The 23,314-nt window shown below is 40.8% G+C and overlaps 1 protein-coding gene across 5 annotated transcripts in view; it reads right to left on the bottom strand.

The window, feature by feature from the left end:
- Positions 1-23,314, bottom strand: part of ZNF451 (zinc finger protein 451) — a 69,136-nt gene that overhangs the window by 17,535 nt on the left and 28,287 nt on the right. For all 5 annotated transcript variants that reach the window (XM_077812650.1, XM_077812646.1, XM_077812647.1 and 2 more), the window contains 9 exons: positions 23,155-23,266; positions 22,193-22,343; positions 21,557-21,683; positions 17,437-17,590; positions 15,595-15,742; positions 10,380-12,031; positions 6,869-7,003; positions 5,384-5,514; positions 4,906-5,092 (listed from right to left, as the gene is read on the bottom strand). In XM_077812650.1, coding sequence (XP_077668776.1) covers positions 4,906-5,092; positions 5,384-5,514; positions 6,869-7,003; positions 10,380-12,031; positions 15,595-15,742; positions 17,437-17,590; positions 21,557-21,683; positions 22,193-22,343; positions 23,155-23,266 — 2,797 coding nt within the window. The remainder of the gene's footprint in view (positions 1-4,905; positions 5,093-5,383; positions 5,515-6,868; positions 7,004-10,379; positions 12,032-15,594; positions 15,743-17,436; positions 17,591-21,556; positions 21,684-22,192; positions 22,344-23,154; positions 23,267-23,314) is intronic.

Below are 23,314 nucleotides of genomic sequence, written 5' to 3'. Positions count from 1 at the left end.
CTTTTAGCTTTTGAAAATAGTTAACTAGTTAAATATAGGTTTCAGAGTAGCAGCCGTGTTACTCTGTATTCGCAAAAAGAAAAGGAGTACTTGTGGCATCTTAGAGACTAACCAATTTATTTGAGCATAAGCTTTCGTGAGCTACCTGTAGCTGTACGAAAGCTTATGCTCAAATAAATTGGTTAGTCTCTAAGGTGCCACAAGTACTCCTTTTCTTTTTAGTTATATATATGGAATTAGTTATTTCAGCAGACAATTACAGTATAATCTTTTGACAACAGTTTTCAACCCTCACCCCCCAGCATTTTCTAGGTTTCGAAATGCAGGAGATGAAGCTGCATAGCTATCTGAAGGACAAAGGCCTTCAGTCTTTAGTCATTTAAGCATTTACATGAGTTTAGGAGCCAACATATCCCTTGTTTCCCTCAATTCCCCACCCTTCAAGGAAAATTTGCTTTGGCAGCTGCTAACCCTGGCTGATGAAAAACAAGATAATTAAAAAATATGAACAGCCCAGACTTAGGAAGGTAGAACTCTATTACTCACATCAATAAACACTTTAAACAGGTACATTTGAGCAGTACAACAAAGAAGCTACTGTATGAAAAATATTCAGGTTACTTTGGATGTGTAAGATTCCTTGTGGATTCAATTCTTTGAACAAGTTTAAAACAGGGTTATATAATTACAACACACATTGAGGCTATTATTCTTAGCTGTTACTCCCCTATAATTATGCAAAATTGTATAATACACAATCAAAGGAACAGAATGAGAATATTTTTGTATTAGTGTCTTAATAACCCAGCCCAGTTACTAAAAGATTTTTTTTCATGTTTGAAAGAGAAATTATAAGTCACGAGAAGGTTTTCTAGAAAACTGTAGGTGTTTGATTTGATTAAACTGGATGTTCTGAAGTTAGTTAGCAAGACTTTCTGTTGCTAAGCATTGTTGGAAATCCCTACTATTAGTGCCACAAAGTTAATTATAAAGACAAACTAAAAAGAAAGCTGGCACCACATTTGTTCTCTCCTTTTTAGCCACCCTCCCCATTGATGCACCTCTCCTCAAAATTTCTATCTCCTGTGATACAACCCTACCTAGTGTTCCAAGAGGAAGCAATCATAGAATATCAGGGTTGGAAGGGACCTCAGGAGGTCATCTAGTCCAACCCCCTGCCCAGAGCAGGACCAATCCCCAACTAAATCATCCCAGCCAGGGCTTTCTCAAGGCTGACCTTAAAAACTTCAAAGGAAGGAGATTCCACCACCTCCCTAGGTAACACATTCCAGTGCTTCACTACCCTCCGAGTGAAAAAGTTTTTCCTAATATCCAACCGAAACCTCCTCCACTGCAACTTGAGACCATTACTCCTTGTTCTGTCATCAGCTACCACTGAGAACAGTCTAGATCCATCCTTTTTGGAACCCCCTTTCAGGTCGTTGAAAGCAGCTATCAAATTCCCCCTCATTCTTCTCTTCCGCAGACTAAATAATCCCAGTTCCCTCAGCCTCGCCTCATAAGTCATGTGTTCCAGTCCCCTAATCATTTTTGTTGCCCTTTGCTGGACGCTTTCCAATTTTTGCACATCCTTCTTGCAGTGTGGGGCCCAAAACTGGACACACTACTCCAGATGAGGCCTCACGAATGCCGAATAGAGGGGAATGATTACGTCCCTTGATCCTCTGGCAATGCTCCTACTTATACAGCCCAAAATGCCATTAGCCTTCTTGGCAACAAGGGTACACTGTTGACTCATATCCAGCTTCTTGTCCACTGTAACCCCTAGGTCCTTTTCTGCAGAACTGCTGCCTAGTTGCTTGGTCCCTAGACTGTATCAGTGCATGGGATTCTTCCGTCCTAAGTGCAGGACTCTGCATTTGTCCTTGTTGAACCTCATCAGATTTCTTTTGGCCCAATCCTCTGATTTGTCTAGGGCCCTCTGTATCCTATCCCTACCCTCCAGAGTATCTACCACTCCTCCCAGTGTCACTGGGTATTGAAATGTGGGGCCTCAAAGAAAGGAGGTGTGGGACAAATGTATTCATGAGTCCACGGCTTTTTCCTCTCAAAACATCACACACACAAAAACCTCATTACTTCAGCAATACTCCAGTTGAGCCACCAGATGTCTCTGTAGAGTGACAGACACAGCGGATTACTAGGTATCCTCCTGCACCAGGTAGAAATTGTTACAGCAGGAGGATTTTCTTGTTGGTGTTTATTGCTACCTTGATTTAACTGGGAGGAAAAATATAGACAGAAAACTGTGAATGAAAATTGAGTTATTTAAGGAGAGTTTATTAGATGATCAAAGAGCCAAAATTCCACAACCAAGAGAACAACTTTGGCTAAAAGCCCATCCTAGTTCAGTAGCAAAGTGAAGTCAGCAATTAGAAATAAAGGAATATTTAATAATAAATGGAAAAAGAGGGGAGATAACTTCTCATTTATATCAACTGTTTTGAACTGCAAAAAAATTGAGAAGTGAAGCTCAAGACATCAGGCAAATATCTCTGGATGGCAGGGCTAAAGCCAATAAGCTGTTTTTAAAAGTACATTGTTATGAACAAAAGAAATCATAGCAATGGTATAGAACCATTATTAGAGGAAGACAGTAAAATTGTTAATAATGATGAGAAGATGCAGAGATGTTCGATAAATATTTCTGTTCTGTAGTTGAAAAGAAGTAGGATGATGTACCTGTATTACATGAGGGTGAAGTACTTTCCAGTCCATTAGACATCATCTATTAGAAGTAAACATTTAAAAATAAGCAGGTACAGATAGCTCGTACCCAAGAATCCTAGAAGAGATGGCTGAGGAGATCTCTGACTTACTGATGTTAATTTTTAATAAATCTTGGAATACCAGGGGAATTCCAGACTGCTGAAATGTTCAAATGTGTCGATGTTCAAAAAGGGCAAGTGGAATGACCCTTGTAAGTAGATGGGCTAACCTCACATCAATCCTGAGCAAAATAATGAAAAAGCCAATACTGGATTTGATTAATAAAGAATTAATGGATAGGAATGTAATTAATGCCAGTCAACGTTGTATTACGGAAAAAAAAAAATTCAGTCTTGCCAAACAAACCCGATTTCATTCTTTGATGAGATTACAATTTTGGTCGATCAAGGTTATAGTACAGATGTAATAAATTTAGACTTTTGTAAGGTATTTGATTTAGTAGCACACAACTTTCTGATTATGTTAACAATATACAATAGAAACAGAGCACACATTAAATCTATTAGGAATTGGATAACTGACAGAGCTCAAAAAGAAGTCAGTGGGGAATCATCACTGAACGTTTCTATTGGAGTTGCACAGGGATCTGCGTTAGACCCAATGCTATGCCACATTTTCCTCAATGATCTGGAAGTAAATATAAAATCAGTGCTGATAAAATTTTAGCATGACAAAGTTTAGTAGAGTTGTAAATAATGAGACGGGCAGGGCATTCATCTACAATGATCTGGATTGCTTGGTAACATAGGCCCATTCAAACAACACACCCCAGATCTATTCTCAAACTGAAGTTGCAGAAGCATGTCCGATCCGTCTCCTCCCCCCTAAAGCAATCCCCACGCCCCCCTCCTTTATCTCCTCATCCAATCTCAGTCTTCTACCTCACCCCTCTCTGGCTCCTTTTCCCAGTTTCTTTGACCAGTGAGTCCGTTACCTACCTCTTGCCAGCTCTTTGTCTGATCTCGGCATTTCCTTCTCCACAGCCAAGTGGCTACAGAACCCCACTGCCCATGGGCTCCCAGTCCCAGTTTCCATGCTCAACGAGTCCCAGCCTCCCCACACCAACCGGTACCAGGTTCCCCCTCCAACTTCCCAGTTTCTCTCTTCCCCTCTAATCCATGTCTCACAAGTCTCCTTGTCCCAATCTTCTACTCCTTCACAGTGATCCAACTTTTTCCCCTCTGGATTCAAACTGGATAGATTCCTGTTCCATGGATGCCATCAGGAGGTCACAGAGCAAAGGAGAGAAAGGCTCTCTCATGTCCAGCGCCCTAGTCCCCCCGGCCCCGAGGAGCAGCAATTACAGCTAAAGGCCTTCTGAGCCTTCACAGCCCTGGACTAGAGAAAGCATTCCTAATCACTCCGTGGGAATGCTGCATATTCATTCTGTTTAGCACTAGCGCTGTGAGAGGACCAAGTAAATCTTTGGAAACCAGAGGTGATAAAAGTCTACTGACCATGTGCCAACTGAGATTTTTTCAAAGGCTCATAACTTGGCCAAATTTGGGTGGATTTTCACATGGACAGTTAAAGGCACATTCTTAACCACAATGGCCACTCCCTGGCCAAATTTCAAGTCTCTGCTCAAAAGCATTTCAAAGAAAAGGTCTCAAGAAATTATTATTTTTTTTTTTTTAAAAAACACAGGAAAAATATTTTCCCCTAGTTTCATTCTTGCAAACAGCTGAATTGTTTCGGCTGAAATTTTCCAGAAGTATTCTGCCTGCAGCCTACACCCAGAACGAATGTAGGCCCAAATGGTTAAAGTTTGGCAAAGTAATATGCAACTGAAAATGGGGTCTTATAATGGGGAGCATTGGGCAACCTTAATAATAGGCAGTGTTACCAGTCCGTCTGTTATCTGTATCCCAGACCATTTCCTTCCAGATGTATTAGTGTGTGTGTTTTTCCAATTTGAATCTCATTTTATTTTCTGTCAATAATTCCAATCTCTAGGATATGTTGAACTATTTCCTTCCTCATTGTTCATGCCTCCCAGTTAAGAATCATATTAGTAAAAAGTGCAATTTTAGCTGTAGATCAATTCATTAAATAAGAATGCTAATTAAAGAAACACGGGGTAACTGTATAGCTGTTACTATCAGCAGTGATGTCTTTCTTTTATTGGTTGGATTCTAATTGTTTATGTACTACCTTTTGTAGTATCTGAAATGCTGTTTAGTAAGGCACACATCATATCTCCATCGATGTCATGAGGGTTTAGGATGTGAGCTGTCCGCTGAGTCTTCTTAAACTGATCCTCCAGTTCTAGAAAGCTTTTGTCTCCAGAGAGAATGGTGAAAGGAATTTGTTTGGGCAGGTGCTCATCCAGACGGCCAGCCTATGTGGGGGTGAGGGAGACATTAAACTAAATATTCAGTTACCAGGTAGCCTTTTGAAACAGAAAACTCCTCTGTAGAAGAAATTTTCCTTTAAGCATTATATTTATAAACCATTTCCCTTTTTCTCTGGTCAGATCCACTATCTGTTCTTCCCATCTGAAGTTTTATTACAGCAATTTTCATCATGACTGTTTTATAATGTACTTTACTGCACACAAATATACCATCCCCATGCACCTTATCACCAACAAAAAAAGTAAACCACAAAAATAGATAGAGCAATGACTTACATGCATGCAGAGTGCGAAGTCTGCTGCTTCCCTTCTGGTACCACAGCGTGGATGAAGGAAGAAACAACCAATCTTATTAAGGTAATTAAAGATTTTGCACTGTTCTGGAGGCTTCCAATTGCTGTGTCCTCCTAAGCAACAAAGGATAAAAGATGCATAACACCACATCATCATTAGCAACAATCAAACAGTTCAAGGAGAGGAAAATGACAAAACAAATGAATAGGTCTGAAAAATGGAACATCTTATTTTTTGACTAAACATTATATAAAACTAAATACTATTCTCTATTCTCAAAGAGGTTGATGTAGGGGGTAAACTGTGTCTGTATGGTGTCTCTAATATTAGTTTTTGTAAGAGTTATCTTCTCAGGATCAGAAGTGAAGAAAGTCTGAATATTGTTTCCATCAGCATAAATAGGTACATCTTGCATCAAAGGCTGCCTTCCCCCACAAAAAGCGTTTAACACAACTTATCTGAGGGTCATAATCAGAGGCTTCCACAAGAAAATATTAATATATTTGATATATTATTTATATAGGGGACCTCACTACAGTTACTATATAATGCGTACAGTCTGTTTCAACATATGCCTAATATAATTGGGGTATCTATTGGATATTAGTTTATGTCTCACATAAATCCACACATTCCGGAGTTTTCGCAACCACCAGCTGGAGTACAAGAAAAGTTTTAATATTTTAAATAAGTTACAAGTACGCAATGCTGTGAGTCAAGAAATCCCTTATTGGTAGGTGTGAATTGTGGAAATGACCAAGAGGGATCCCACAAACCACTTTTTTTTTTTACCTTCCTTTCACAGCTCTCAGCTACACATTTAAGTCAAGTCAAACTTCCAGTATGAGAGGGTTAGCTCAGTGGTTCTCAAAGCTAGTTCGCTGCTTGTTCAGGGAAAGCCCCTGGCAGGCCGGACCAGCTTGTTTACCTGCCGCGTCCGCAGGGTCAGCCAATCGCAGCTCCCACTGCCCGTGGTTCACCGCTCCAGGCCCATGGGGGCTGCGGGAAGCGGTGCGGGCCAACGGACGTGCTGGCCGCCCTTCCCGCAGCCCCCATTGGCCTGGAGCGGTGAACCACAGCCAGTGTGAGCTGCGATTGGCTGAACCTGCGGACGCGGCAGGTAAACAAACTGGTCCGGCATGCCAGGGGCTTTCCCTGAACAAGCGGCGGACCAGCTTTGAGAACCACTGGGTTAGCTAATATTTACGTTTTCTCTTAAGGAAGTTCTCTAGCTAACAGGCAGCAATGCTCTTTATTAAGTGGGTTTGTGTGTTAGTATTTTAGAACCCATCATCTTAGTTTTCTATAGGTGGCTGCCTGGGAAACACTATGTTGATGCAATAGAAGGTCCACTTTGGAATACAACGAGTATCCTGTTCTTTGCCCAGTCTGGTTCTACGATGTTGTTAGTGAATTTCTTTGGGTTTCTGTTAAGCCCTCCATGCTATTTTCTTAGATAACTTTTACCTTGAAAGCCCCAGACAAATGTCCCTTGGTTCAGGTTGGCTGGCAGATGAATGAAAAACCTTCCCCAGTTGTCTAAGTCCACCAGCACGATGTGAGTCATGGTGCGCAGATAGTCAAAATCTGGCAGTTCACTGTCTTCAAATGGATAAAAATATATATTTTAAATTTACCTCCATTTTTATCCAGCCTGTACATCTCCCAACTCAATTGTGCTTTCAAAAGAAATCCACATAATTTGCTATTCTGTAAGAAACTCTAAGCAATAACTCTTAAAAACTATAAAATATAGTATGATCACTAAATGTAATTTTCATAGCAATTTTTTTAACCACTTGAGGTAACGTTTAGTAATCTGTAAATTTACTAGGCAGAGAACCACACTCAGGATTATATATTTGATGCATGTAATAACCATTTGTTCGAGATGGAACTGTGTTCACAAAGCGTAAAAGATGCCCTTTTTATGCTCTATCAAACTTCCTACAAGACAGTCAAGCTGTTGATCATCCATTTAGTTTTAGAATTTACAACACATTAAAACGAAGTTAATTTTTAACAACTGGTCAACCCCATGATCAGCAAAGACATGGCATATAAACAGGGAGTGTTGGTCATATTATAACAAAATATCTAACATGCATTTACAGAATGCATTTTTTAGTGGGCAAAGAAAAACCCATGCAGTTAATAATGTAAGCTGTGTCAAGTTATTACACGCACAAAACTATGTTAAAGGATCATTATTAAGATTGGAAAGTCAAGCACAGTGTGTGATCATGTAATAAAGGACCTTATCATAATGAACACACGTAAGCGGGCCCAATGAAGGTTACGATAGTCTTAATTCTAGTATTTCCTAACGTTTCAGTGCTTAACTTTGCAACCTTAATACTGTCCCTTTAACATAGGAAATCACCGACAAAAATTAAAAACTAATTAAAAACCTGCAAAACCAAATTCCATCATGTGGCTTCATCTTGACACCCACATGGGCCATCAGGTTGGAACCTTAAAATCCACTGCACAGACTTCTGCCACATGAGTTAACAGAGTAACTGCCAGCTATAGTAGGTTTTCATTCTCTATGTGGATCAGCTACTAGAGGGAGAGAACACAGACTTTGCTAACAGGTTTCTCTGATATTTGCTGACAAGATGAGGAAAGGAGAAACTCTGGAATTTTGGGTTCCACTCCAGGCGGCACAGACTCTTATACCTCTTTCCCTTAAGCTTGACCCTTTCTGCCCAGTCCCCTCCACATTGTTCCTGTCCCTTCCCATCCAACTCCTTGTCTCAGACCCATTCTCCTCACCTAGTCAATCCTACTCTCTACTCCTCAGGCTTCTCATCCCAGGCCCAGTCTCCTACCCTCCCATCCTACTTTCACCATCTGGACTCTGCATCCCAGTCTCCTTGCCAAGCCACACCCACTCCCCACCAATCCAGATCTTTTTGTTCCCCGCCCTCTCTCCTTGCCCAGCCAGTCCCAGGTCACCTATCTTGGCTCCTCATCTGATCTCTCTCTTCCCTGACCCACTGCCAGTCCCTAGTCACCGCCATACCCACATCCCTGTCCCCACTGGCTTCCAGTCCCAGTTTCCCTCCATAAACTCTCCATCCAGTTTCAGCGTCCCCCACTCCCACTGTGCACTTGTTCTAATCTCTTAGCCCAGCCAGTCCCAGCTCCCTCTCCACATTATGGCTCCTGCTTGTGTCTCACCCCACTAGTTCCTAGTTCCAGCCTTCTTGCCCAGCCAGTCCCAAATTTCCCCTTGTTCTTCATCCAATCACGATCTCCTATCCCTCTATTTCCCTCCCTAGCTCCCAATATCAGTCTTCTCTTCCCCAGAGGCTTCTTGTCTCATTTACTACTTTTCATCTTCAGATCCAGCTCTTGTCCCCTCTGCATTTGATTCAGGTGACTTCCTCCTCCACACTCCATGGGCCCAGCAAGGGAGTCTCCTGCTCTTAGTTCAAGTGCCAGGACATGGACTCATCATGGACTGAAGCAGCCAGGAAATGCTGTTACTGAAGGGAAAGTCCTGCTCATCCTTCTTTAGCTCTGTGCTGGAGCATGCTCAGTGCAAACAATCTCTGGGGATTTTAGCTGTGACCCAGGATTAAGTGTCGACTGAGCACGTGCAATGGCTTATAAATTGGCTATATTAGGATAGATTTTCATGGGGACAGCAAAAGGCACATTCCTGACACAAAGGACACCCCTTGCTACATTTCAAGTCTCTGCTCAAAAGCATGGGGGCATTTTAAAGAAAAGGTTGCCAGAATTTTTTAATATGGCCATATTTCATTGCTTCATTCTCAGAAATAGTTACAGAATAATTTGTCAGAAAACTTCAGCCTGAGGCACACAACCTGTATAGAAAATTTCAGTGAAAGTGATTATAGTCTGGCAAAAGTTATAAGCAAATGAAACCAGTCTTATAATAGAAGGCATCAAGCAACCTTAATAACAGGCTGGGATACCCTGCATCAGAGTGTGTGTGTGTGTGTGTGCGCGCGCGTGTGTGTCAACACACAAACACACACACAGAGTGTGTGTGTGTGTATATATATATATATATGAAAATAGAAAAATCTCACTTATGTATGTACACACACACTTTGTATTCTCATAGGAGACCTTTCTTTACCCACCCTGGTCTTCCAAGGACTTCTATTCCCTGTGTGGACTTCACATTGCAACCATTTGCCTTGGCCAAAGGGAGGGGTTTGGATAGGAATCTGTTTGGATCCCTTTACTGTTGGTCCTTTCATTATGACAGTGAATTTTTAAGTGATACCAAATGCTACCAAGTCCCTTTTTATCTGATGAGCGATTCTGGGCTCAAGTCTCTCAAAGGGCATCTCCCACTGGGACACCAGCTGTTTGCTCGTTTTTAAACACCACTTAATAGTAGGCAGGGTAGATCAGTGGCGCAGGTTACAAGTGGCTGCTTACGTACACCAGGTTGGGTAGAAGGAATACTTTTCCTGAATGGCATCCATTTTGGAGTCAAAAGCTACCCCCTCTCTCTATGTGGTTCTCACAGCTTCCTTGTGATTTTCCCTAACTTTGACTTAACCTACTACTGAAGTGTCTTCTCCCTTCATAGAAAGGGTGATTGAGAGAAGAAAAAGAGGACGAAGAGCAGCATCTGAAGATTGCTGTCCAATTTCCAGCTAATTCCTGTGGTCAGTACAGAATTCCATGCTAAGCATGGTCCACAAATTCTTGGTAAATTATTTGTATTGTACAAACAAGAAACAGATTTGATAAAGCACTTAGTAATACAAAGTTCAACTTGAGTTCTTGGGATTTGGCACCAGAAACTTACTAAAATTACAGCTTTAAAAATATAACTGAGTTTACATTATTTCATATGTACAGACTGGATATAGGTGCATGGTATATTTACATGTTCTGTTGAACAATTTCTATATGAGCATATTACAACTGTATTTTTTTCCTATTGTGCATTAAAAAACAAACTAAAGACATAATTTCTACATACCTTCTTCACCATGTTCTTCAGAATATGCTTTATTCTCACTTCTTTCTTTCCTTCTATCTTCTTCTCTCTTTAGAGAAGGAGATTCTGACTTTTTTTGAACCTTAGTTCCATTTGCTGGAAACTTTAGTTTATCAGGCTTCTTGTCCACACAAGCACCAGTGGCTGTAAAGTTGAAGACTTTGCTTTCTGATTCTGATCCAAAATGTTTTATATTAGGCTTTTGCAAGAAGCAGTGTTTATCATGATAGTGTTGATGGGCACTCACAATATCGTGGAAATTTTTGTTGCATGCACCACATCTCACAACATACATCTCTTCATGGCTTTTCCTTGGGGTGTGACTTTTGCTGAGATGATCATTCAAGTCTGTGAAATTTTGTGCCGTTGCTGAACAGAAGCAGCAGCGAAACCACAGATTGCCTTTTTCCAGTAGGGCTTTCTGACAATTCCGGTGATCTTCCTTTCTATTTACTCTAGAGATATACTCTTCCCGGCAGCCGCAGGTTAGAAAGTCACCTTTTTCTAATAGTGTAAGGTCGTCTTTATTTTTTATTGACTCTTCAGACACAAACATGTAATCTGTGCTATGGAAACCCTTATAGTGGACTAGAAATTCTTCCTCAACATCGAAAAAGAGATCACCACAAAGGCCACAAAAATATTTAACCTGTATCTCTTGGCTGTGCTGCTCTTGGCAATGTCGGTATAGTGTTTCTGCTTTGTGAAAATGCTTTTTGCACAAGCCACAGCAATACCTGTGAAACTGATGGCTTCCTAAAGACATACAATGTTGTTTAACGCTGTCTTCAGACTCAAACATTTCCTCACAAATGCAGCATTGCCATTTTCCTAAAATAGGACTTCTCTCAAGGGACTGATCCACAGGGCTAGGAAGATGCTCTTCCCATTTGGAGATATTGCACAGTGTGTCAGAAGACGATGCCATAGGTTCATTCTCTAGAGCTTCCTGTTCATAATAGTAAGAATGTCCACCATGAAATTCAGTGACATGTGCCATAATGTTCTCTTCTCTCAGGAGGTCTGTATTGCATGCCCGGCACCAGAAAATGAAGTTAGTTAAGTGTGCCCCTCCGTGGAACCGACTCATATGCAGACGGATGATGCTTGAGTTTTCAGCAAGCTTCCCACATACAGCACACTTGTGACAGATTCTATTTGCTGACAAAACGTGCTTTTCAACTGACTCTTCAGTAGCAAACTTCAGAAGGCATTCACAGAACCAGGCTTTTATTTTGCCTGTGTTGTCTTGACGTAGGCTTACTCCAGCCTCTTGATTTTTTTCTTCTAAATCCTTTTTCCGTTTTGAAATGGCAGACTCATTTTCACAGACAGGCTCACTCAAAGTCAATGGTCTCTTAAGGAGTGAAGACCTTGACTGATTTATAATCTGCCTCAGCTGACATGGGTTTTTATTTCTTTCATTAATATGGCAAAACATCAAGATGGACTCTTCCATTGTGGTAATAATTTTAACTTTGTGTTGAGTTGCATGACTATGCTGGTTGATCTGGCTTTCATCTACAAAGAGTCTGTCACAGTTTTGACAGTGACCTCTTGCTTTAAATATTTCTGCAACCTGGGAGATGCTCTTTTCCGACAGTGATACAGGACCAGCATTACGACAACGAGTTCTAAATTGGATATAAAAACGACACGTTCACAGGTTTAATTATTCCAAACTTCACAGATGTAGCTACAAAGTGATCCTTTAAAATACTCCACAGACATCTCCCGCCACTAACTATATAAATTACTAAGGAAATACTAGAGAGAGACAAGGTGGGTGAGGTAATATCTTTTATTGGACCAACCTATGTTGGCGAGAGAGAGAAGCTTTCAAGCCACACAGAGCTCTTCTTCAGGTCTGGGAAAGGTACTCCCAGTTTCACAGCAAAAGGTAAGGTGGAACAGATTGTTTAGTGAACATAATTAGCTCATATGCTAAGGCAGTGGCTCTCAACCTTTCCTGACTACTGTACCCCTTTCAGGAGTCTGATTTGTCTTGAGTACCCCCAAGTTTCACCTCACTTAAAAACTACTGACTCACAGCACACTATTACTGACAAATTGCTTACTTTCTCATTTTTACAAGATAATTATAAAATGAATCAATTTGAATATAAATATTGTACTTATATTTCAGGGTATAGTATATAAAGCGGTATAAACAATTAATTGTCTGTATGAAATTTTAGTTTTTACTGACTTCGCCAGTGCTTTTTATGTAACCTGATGTAAAACTAGGCAAATATCTAGATGAGTTGATGTACCCCCTGGAAGACATCTGCATACCTCAGGGGTACACATACACCTGGGTGAGCCACTGTTGTAAGGGACCATCCAAGGTAGAGTGGCCCGTTAACATCTCTGCAGTCATAATACAAAAGTAGGGGTTAGTGGGTTACAGACTGTTTGTAATAAGCCATAAATCCAGTGTCTTTCTTCAGTCCATAATTTTTAGCGTCTAGCAAAGTAATGAATTTAAGTTCCCAGGCTCATTTTTTGAAAGTGCTGTGTAAGTTTCCTTTGAGGATGACGCTGGGAATACCTTTCCCGGACCTGAAGAAGAACTCTGTGTGGCTCAAAAGCTTGTCTCGATCACCAATAGAAGTTGGTCCAATAAAAGATATCACCTCACCCATCTAGTCTCTCTAATATCCTGGAAATGACACAGATATAACTACACTGCATAGGGAAATACTGCCCTTTTAAAATGCATAGTAACAGGCCCAGTAGATTGTCAAACTGTACAATGCCTACCAGTTATTTATGTAAAAGTCACTACACATTATAGAAAACGAAGTGCTCATTCCAGACAAGCGCCCCCAGACTTTTTATCATTTACTGTTTATTACATCAGTATTGAAATGTGGTAGGTGCGGTACATACACAGAGGTGCCCACTGAATATTCTACATCCTAGTGGGTACTTTAAAAACATCTCATTATACATTTTTAATGCCTCAGTAGGCTTGAGAACGGCATACCCTCTCTTGCTTCCAAGACAGGGGAGCTTAGGCCCACAGCAGTGGGGGGAAAAAGACTCAAGGTCAAAGGAGAGTCACTTGCACTCAGTGGCATTGAGTTGAGTATGCCTGTCATTTTGTTGCAGGTGAATGTTTGGTAAACTGAATAGGGATGGCAGCTTGTCTGGGATGGAATAAGTCACTTGAGCAGGGGTGGCCAACCTGAGCCTGAGAAGGAGCCAGAATTTACCAATGTACATTGCCAAAGAGCCACAGTAATACGTCAGCAGCCTCCCATCAGCTCCACTCCCCTACCCCCCGCTCCCAGAACCTCCTGCCCACCGCCAGCCCTGCCGATCTGCACCTCCCCCTCCCTCCCTGCACCTCCCAATCAGCTGTTTCATGGCGTGCAGGAGACTCTGCGGGGAGGGGGAGGAGCGAGGGCATGGCAGACTCGGGGGAGGGGGTGGGAAGGGGTAGAGGTGGGGCCTGTGGCAGAGCCAGGGGTTGAGCAGTGAGCACCCCCCCCTCCCCAGCACGTTGGAATGTTGCCGCCTGTAGCTCAAGCCCCGGAGTCAGTACCTATACTGGGAGCCGCGCATTAACTTCTGAAGAGCCGCTTGTGGCTCTGGAGCCACAGCTTGGCCATCCCTGCACTTAAGTGTGAGAGTTTTGCTCTCCTTGCTACTGCAAGTGGCTTGGGGGCAAATCTTTCCTTTCTCCTGAATGCTATGTGGGAAAGGTCTTTTCCCACTCTAGCTTCTCCTGAAAGCGAGAGGAATTTGGAGTGGGGAAATGAGGAATAATTATATCATCTCATTGCCTGGCGGGGGAAGTGGTGGGATCATCTCCCTAAACTCTCCTTCCTTCAGATGTATAGGGTAGGAATTCCACACAGCTCTCCTCTCCCCAGAAGCTCCATGACTGTTAGGCCAGTTTGCTCACTGATATTTTTACTTAAGTGAGCCATACTCTACTTTTTCTGAGTATCCCAGGAAAAGGAAGCAGTACATGAGCCACGGAACTTCAACTGATCCAGCTGTATGAGCAGCATGAGTAGCACTCAATACTGGGCAGTGGTGGCGAAAAAAAGTCTTACCGTGGGCTAAAACCCCAGTTTTGTGAGATAGCTTTGTGGATTTCACACAGCCCTCATCTAAGGTGTTGGGAGGGATAGAAGACAGACTGTGGACTCTGTAGTGAAGGGCTAAGACATTTCCGAGAACTCCTGCAGCAAGATAGCTGTTTAGACTGTTTAGACACCAAAATCCATTCTACGCACCACTAGAACTCTTGTTTATTTATGCCTTATTCTTCTCTCACTTTTAGACTATTGTAACCTTTATCTTTCAGGCCTTTCTTTTTCTGAACACTTTCTCTCATAATGTATCCAAAATGCCTCAGCTAAAATCCTTCCTTTTAAGTAATTCTGACCTTCTTACATGTCTTTCCACACAGAATCCTTCCATTAGCTTCTCCTCTTCTAACCCAAATTCAAGCACCTTGTCCTCCCCACCATCAATGTCCTGTACAGTCTTGCTCTCACTTACATCACTGTTCTCCTTTCCTCCCACTGCTCCATGTGTCCCCTATGCTCTTTCAAATCCTCTCTTCTTACTGCTCCCTTGCTCTCTTTCATGACTTCAGCTATGCCACCCTCTGTGCTTCGAACAGCCTTCCATTTGCTGTCAAACAAGTCCCCTCCTGAAAACCCACTTTTCCAGGAACACTTCCTTTCCACTTCTCCCTCACTAATTACCCTCTTTTGCTTCTCCTTTCTTGAAAGGCGTTCCATCTTGTAACTGTATCTTGTGTATGCTTTCTGGCTGGGAACACGTATTACTCAGTAAAGCACTTAGTAAGGTTGTGGCACTAGATATATGATTTGAATTTAAATTACACATAACAATAATTAGCTTTTGACCCATTTCAAAAACAGAGTATGTATTTTCCAGATCTAAAACTATTAGAATCACAACCTCAAATACTTGCAGCCTTTTAAAGGCCCTATGGTGCTCCCTGCCTATCCCCCGGCATTAGCAGTGACTGAAATACAATCCACCATCACCCCATTCAATTATCTGGGGAAAATGAGGAAAAAGGTGGAACTTGTGAGGAATTTGATGCTTAACAACTGTACTGGGCTACTAAGTATTTAAAAATCTCAGAGAAATAATACATACCTATGCAGTCAAGTTCACTGTATATAGACAATAGACTCTCACAAACCTGAAGTGAGCTGTTAGCTCCATATGTGAATGTAACTTCTGGTGGCAGGATGTGCACTTCACTTGGAATGGGACCTCTTTACATAAAGCTATCAGAAGTTTCTTTGCATAAGATGGGAAAGATAAAGGAAGTGATGTCCCAGTTTCACCTGCAACATGAGATGGTATAAAATGAAGCCACATATCTCAAAGTCAACATGTAGTATTTTATCTCTTAGAACACAACTATTAACAATATGTTCCTTGCCTACCATTATGACCATGTCACCTCTTCCCATTTAAATTCCACCACTTGCTCCCTCTCCAACCCTTTTCAAATTCAAAACTTCTTGTTGCTATCATCAAGGGCCTTATCAATTCCCCTCCTGCTCTTATTAATGCGTTTTAATCAAAAAAGGTATATAATGTGTAGAAAAAAAATAGGCCATATTACATTTAACAAGCGTTTACATGTTTTGATTGTCTCCATCTCTCCCATCTTTCATAGTATTTCCTTCTTAGATGGTAAACGTTATGGGGCAGGAGAATTGGTGGGTGTGTGCACAAAGTCTAACATGTTGCTGGCGTAGAGAATGAAAATAATAGTTTTTAATGTAAAACAAGTAGGAATAGTTTATGAAAATCTTTGTGGCCATCATTATACATCAAAGAGGCAACAAAAGTAATCATTTTCCCCCTTTCAGTTCAGCTTTCACATATTTAAGTAACAACAACCAATGGGAAGAGCATTTCATGGAAGTTGACACCAGGCCTAGAAGCATTAACTGCCCAGCATGGAGGCCAATATTGCTATTATTAACTACAAAGATATATACATTCCAAGAAAGGAGCTGAGTATTCAACCATTTATGTACCAAAATGTTTAAAATTGGATTGTATCTGATGAAGGATACTGTCTCCTCTTTACATTATTGGTCTTTTCATGGCAGTTAAAGAACAGTAAAACAACAGATTTGAAGATGGGTTTTCAGAGATGATAAGCACCTGCAGCTCTCATGAGCCTCAAACAGGCCATTAATTTCCAAGGGCCCATTAGATTTAGAATACCTATAAGAGATTAGTCAGTCAACAGCTTCATTGTTGAGTAGTAAGATTATATAACAGGTGACTGTACCAAATCACAATGGATTCCTTGTGACCATATGAACCTTAAAGTGCAGTTCTACCATGAAAAATAACTATATTAATGTGGCTACTTCTTATTCAACTAGTCAACTGTCCATGTGTGTATTCAGAATCTTATTCATTTACTTTTGTCACAAAATAAGCGTTTACTGCTTATTCCTTGTGTTAGAACTCTGAAACCAACATAGCACACATTCAATGAATGACCAAATCATTTCTTGTACATCAACATAACCGATGTCTAAGTTCCAATCTTTACATCTACGCAAGCCTACCTAAGACAATGGAGTTGCACAGATATCACGGAGGGTCTGATATTGCCTAACCTTTGTTACTGGTGGTGTGTGAGTAGGACAAAATCCAACTTGACTTTTAGAGACCAGCCTTATTTTGGAAGGTCTGGCAGTTAGAAAAAAAGCTATATTTGAAAATGGAGCACATTTGATATGGGAATCAGGGAGACACAGAGAAATATGGAATTCTAAAACACCTTTTTATACAATCTCTGTCAGAATAGAACAACATATTAACAAAATATTAATCTCAAATGAAGATAACCTGGTAAATGTACACAGTTCGTGTATCTTTTCCCCAATTTCAGACATCTTAAAAGAAATACACGTTTTTTCTTTAATTCACAGCTGAAAACATTCTCCCACATAGCGTAGATGCATTATCAGAAGGACCTAAAAGATGCTACACTCAAATTACAACGTACCACTCAATTTAAAAACCTGAAGGAAGTGATTCTTTCCAGACATATGCTGCAGGCATTCATCTCTTATGCTGAAAAGGAGGAAGCAGTATGGACATGCAAAGCACTGAATAAGCTGTGGAGGAAGATTTCTTTTATGCCCATCATTTTCATTTATCTGAAAAATAAAACAAATCTGGTTAGTAAAAGGATCAACCTGATTATAAAAATATTTATTTTTCATTTAATAAACACACACATTTTAATGCATATTAGAGATTCTTTATAATTTTATTAGACTTTCTAAAAAACTTTGGACAGAGTTATAGTCACCATAATACAGTCCAGGTGAGATTACTAATTCAATGGAAATTTCAGAGGGCAATGAGTTAAAAGTTTGCTTTGACTTTACTTTTTTTTTTTGTGAAGTCATATTATTGTGTAATACAAAATGAATTATATATTAAAAAAAATCTACATTGAAAGAAAGAAAGTTAAGGTTACAAACTCAAGCATTCAAAAGTTAGGAAGTACCAGAATTAAGGTTGGTCATTCAGACTTAATTCTGCCCCATTGTGCATTATAACAGAGCCTCGAATTACATGATCATATTATTTCCACTCCCCCAGGACAGGCCCCCACCCCCAGGACCTATCCAGGACATTCAGTGCACAGGATAGAGGGTGCTCACTGAAAGCTATACAACATTTTGTTTTATCCTCATTGTTCAATTTTTATTGCACACTATTCAAACCTAGTACTCACTCCAGAATTATTAATTTCCTCATGGTCTTTTCCATGGCACTCATTAACCATAACATGGGTGTTTCACTAACATTAATGAATTTGCCTTCAAGAAATACTTGCGAGTTAGGAAGATATTATTCCCATTCCACAGATGGGGTGGGGTGCTAAGACACAGAGATTAAAGCCAAAATTGTCTGAAATTACTACTAATTTTGGGTGCTCACTTTGAGATGCACAGGGCTTGCTTTTTCACTACTTAGCATTTTTATAGCTTTTTATGTATTTAAGATATAGCTCCCTTTAATTTAGTTGACATTGTGAGCTAAATTGACCACAGAATCTCATGTTGGTCACTCAGAAAATAAGAAACACACAATTAGTGGCCACCCTATGAAAACTTCGGTGTGGCAGACAGGGAAAATATCCAATTCTCCCAGGTAGCATGCATCTGTATAAACCACAAGTCCACCCTGTCTCTTTCCAGAATCCCTTGCCTCATAAAGTACACATCTTCCAACTTTTGCAACAAACAAAAGAGGAGTTCTACAAAAAGCCTCATTCACTACACAACCCAGATTGACTCCCTAAGCACCACCGGAGCGATTGAGAAGAGAGTTGTGTGGCTTCTGGAAAAACACTGGTAGATGGATAGATTTGTTAGAGTGGAACTCCAAGAGAGCCTTGGGTAATAATTTAGGATGTGAGCATAAAGAAACATTATTCTCGACGCATACTGTACAAGGGAGGAAGGGATGGAAAACTGGAATCAGACACTAATCTCCCAAACTCTACAGCTGACATGATGGCTATTGAAAAGGCTGGATTCATAGACAAATGGAGTAGAGAATACGTTGCCATATGTTTGAATGGATGTTTCACAAAAGATAGTTGAGTGCCAGATGGAGGTCCCAGGTCAGGGTGGGATCTCTAGTCTGGGGGTAGAGATTCCTGAAATCCTTAACAAATCTAGATGATACAGGATGAGCAAATACGGAAAACCCCTCTACATCAGATGAAAGGCTGATATTGCAGCCAAATGGACCTTAATTGAGCTAATAACCCCAATTCCTTCAGATTCATCGGACAATCCAGGATGACTGAAAGAGGCACAGATCCAGGCAGGAAGTGGCAATGACAGCACCAATGGGAGAATCTCCTGTTTCTGAAGAGAAGTAGTACAGGCTGACTTCTTTTTAGTATTCAATAACTCCTGTTGCACCTCCTCAGAGGAAGAGGATTTTAACCCTGCAAACTATCAAGGAACCACATCCAACAGTAGAGAAGTCCTAGATTGGGGTGAAGCACATGACCCACATCCTGTGAGAAGTGATAAGCAGTGGTCTTGAGAGGTGGATGTACACATAGCTGAGGCAGGTAAGGGTATCAAGCTTAGATCTACAAGCGAAGTCGGAGGGAACCCAAAGAACACACCCTACTTCCAGGACAGAAGTAAAGAACCTCCTCACAAAAATAGTGTCTCAGACCTTCTCTTGAGCTGAAAAGAGGACACTTCTTTTTCCCGGAGATTGCAAAGAGACCCAGCTCCGGTAGACCCCTCTCTTTGAAGGACTTGAGCCTAGCTCCAATTTGTTGTCCAGTGAGAAGTGCCTGCTGAGAACACTGGCTGTGGTATTCTGAATGCCTGGGAGGTAGACTGCTGAAATTTGGATTTGATGAGCTGTGCACCAGTTCCATAGGTTCGGCGCAGAGAGGGGAATATCCTCCCTATTTTTGACACACAAAACGCAGGACATGTTGTCTGTCGTGACCCTGATTGATTCGCCATGATGAGGTAGGAAATGGAGGCAGGTATTCCTGACAGCACTGAGCTCAAAAAGATTGATGCGGAGATGTCCTGAGTTGTCCATCTGCCCTAAGACATGAGAGCACTGAGATGAGCTCCCCACCCCAACAGTGATGCATCTGTTGTTCAAGTTAGTGATAGAAGGCGGCAGAAGGGAACACCCGCACAGATTTTGAGTTGATATTTCCACCAATCCAGGGAGTTCCTCACCTGTAGAAGAACTGTCGCTTGCCTGTCCAAGATATCTCTGACAGGAGAATAGATCATTCTGAGCCAAAAAGCAGCAAAGGTGTACCCTTGCATGATTGGTCATGTGTCCCAGGAGCTGAAGATATTTCCTTATAGTGGTCCGAGGATTCCCCTGAATTATCTGTATCAAATCTGACAAGGTTACAAACCTGTCTAAGAGGAGATAGTCCCTGTCTGTCGAAGAGTCCAAAGAAACCCCTTTATATCTTCTTTATGGGGTCAACATGGATTTTGTTACATTTAGCTGAAGACCCAACTCTCGGAACAGAGCAAGGGCCGTCCAGGCAAAAGATAGAATTGCTTTGTAAAAATGGCCAGAATCTAGCTGGCAGGGGCAAAATCAGCCAAAGCCAGGACTATTGGTCCTTGGAGAACTTTCTCCAGCTTTCTCCAGTTTTGATTGGACTTCCTTTGCCCTGTGTTGACTGGCTCTTGGCTCCAACCCTCCCCTCCCTCACAGCCGCATCATCTCAGCTTCACTCTGCCCATGTCACCTTCTCCTCTCCTCCCCTTCCTTTTCCATTTTTCTGATCCCCTCCTAAAAAATAAAATATTGTGGAACTAACATGACCTTTGGCACCTTCACACTGTTCACTCTGCTGGTGTATCACTCCCCCTTCCCCCAATTCCATGGGCTGGATTGTGTTTTTTCTGTTTGTACAGTACCTAGCACAAATGGCTCCTGATCTATGACTAGGGCTCTTGAATGCTAAGATAATATGAATAAATGAATACATCAATAAAAGGAGTGTGAGAGAAAGACTGGGACAAATGGCTTGCTTAGTTTTTCCTCATGTACCAAGCCAATTGACTTACATTCAGTAATAAATTAATACTCATGAATTCTTTGGAATTCCCTTCCTTTCACAGACCAAACTGAGTTCGAGGCCCAATCTAGTGGGATACAAAGATCAATTAGTGGTGGTCCATGGAGGTATCAGTGGAGTAAGGATAATGTCAGAATCACCATAGTTGCTTCTCTTTTCCATTGTTTTCCCTCCTTTTTAACAGTCTGCTTCTTCCCCTTCTCCCATTAGTCTGTACTGCCAGCATCAGAAGAGATGGGGCGGGAAGGAAGGTTTCAAACCAGGTGAACCAACTTTCACATCACACTTGGAATGCAAATCACAACTTAACTGTTAAGTTTTATGGCAATATTTACAGAAATGTTTTCAGGATAATTTGAACTCTAAGAGACACCACCACAATAAAAATTCTGTAAGTTAGGAAGGCTTAGTGAACCAGGGGCAAATATAGGTTAACATACAAGATTATCTGTAGCTATAGTTTTTGGAAATTCTACATTATATTCAGTCAGGTGAATACCTATCCATGAGTTCTTGCCTTAGATAAAAGATGATCACTATACTGCTGTGAGGTGACAAATCTTTTGCAGCATACCACACAGGCAACAGCATTAGTTGGAGGTCCATGTAGTGTAATTGCTGGGTCACATGGAGAATGATCAAACCTATAAAGAAAATAATTACCAACATAATTAGCCCACTCTGTAAGTAACAGAGCAGGGGGTTTTGAGAGAAAAGTGTGTAATCTGAAGAATCAGGCAAAACCACAACCCAACACTACTGACTTTCCATTAAAACAGTGAACATGACAAGACTTTTTAATGTATAGCTTCATTTAATATTGGCTATGTCAATTCAAATATTTGTCAAAGACGTGGTCACAATGGAAGAATATTCACTTTAGGGCCAACTGGAGAGGGAAAAAACAAAAGTGCTTAACCAGTGGAAGAAACCCCCTTTTTGAATTTTAATACAACTGCAGAAAAATATTGGAAAGTTCCTAGTATCAAGTCTGCATAATATCTGTAATAATACACTGACATCCTCTCTTCCCAAGGAACATTGGGATTAAGGGACAGGACGATAGAAACTTGATGCAACATAAAGCACAGTGCTCTAGGATTAAGATGGATCAGTGGCATTCTTTATTCTGATCTATAATAAATGTCCTTACCTTTTCAGGTGACCTAACAGAAGATGACCATTATCAAACTTCCTGTTGCAGTGCATTACAGGACATAAAATGGGATTGCTGTTGATTGGTGTTTGGCCAGTTCTGTGGGACACAGCTTTTCTTCCCATGTTAATGGTGCCTGGTTTGAGACCTACATTGTAGAACAAAATACCTAAGTACATACAATTTTGATTATATTTCAGAAGACTTTTTTTTTTTTTTTAAATCAAACATCCAAGGACCAGATTATACTGGCAATACAATACAAAGTAGCCAAGCTGCACAAGAGGAAGCTTGATCTCTTTAGGGCTTTTTTAATTCCACTATTTAGATTAGTTTTACAGTTTTCAATTTTTGTGAGAAAAATGTGATTTGTACACTCGTACTGTATAAAGTGAACCTCTCCATTCAATATACACCATATGATTTAGTAGTGTTGCTCTTTGAAATCTTCTTTGAACTTCCTTGTGTCTGAAGTGTACTTACCAACACTTACATTTATATAGACAAATATTTCTCTTCTGGGTCTCTTACTAGTGACAGTCACACAATATAAAGATTTCCATGCAACAATTCTGCCTTTGCAAGTAGGTATGTTACTGCAGTATTCTTACCACTGGGAATATCATATTCAAGTTAATTGTCTACAAAAACATTTTTAGCAACCACTGTGTGGGAAATTTTAAATGCCACACTGCACAAAATTGATTTTGGGGGATCTCTTGGGAGTCATGTATCTGTTCATTGCTGACATTGTTAATGCAATTACTGGGTGATTTATTATGTAATGTAACATTTAAAAATAACCAATATTGACTGAAATAAAAGTGGTGTAAAACACATGTTGCTGATAGTTATTTGACTTCATATTACTGGAGCAATGTTCACTGCTCTTATGAGTATTCGCTGTTCAACAGTTGCAAGTGCCATATTTTAAATTCCCACCCTTTCTAATTAAATACCTGGCATTTTTAGCCACTGGTCTACACACAATCTTGCTGCTTCTGTGTCACTATGTCCCCGGATAAATTCCAACTCCTGCAATCCATGAGCATGCTGGGAGTCCACTTTTTCCTAAAGGGTGAACATATTAGATAAAAAGACAATGAATGGTCTTTATTC

This window comes from Eretmochelys imbricata, chromosome 3, assembly GCF_965152235.1.
Source record: "Eretmochelys imbricata isolate rEreImb1 chromosome 3, rEreImb1.hap1, whole genome shotgun sequence".
In the NCBI taxonomy this organism is placed as follows: domain Eukaryota; kingdom Metazoa; phylum Chordata; order Testudines; family Cheloniidae; genus Eretmochelys; species Eretmochelys imbricata.
Note: the sequence above shows the minus strand (reverse complement) of the source record. Positions and strands in the feature narration are given on the sequence as shown.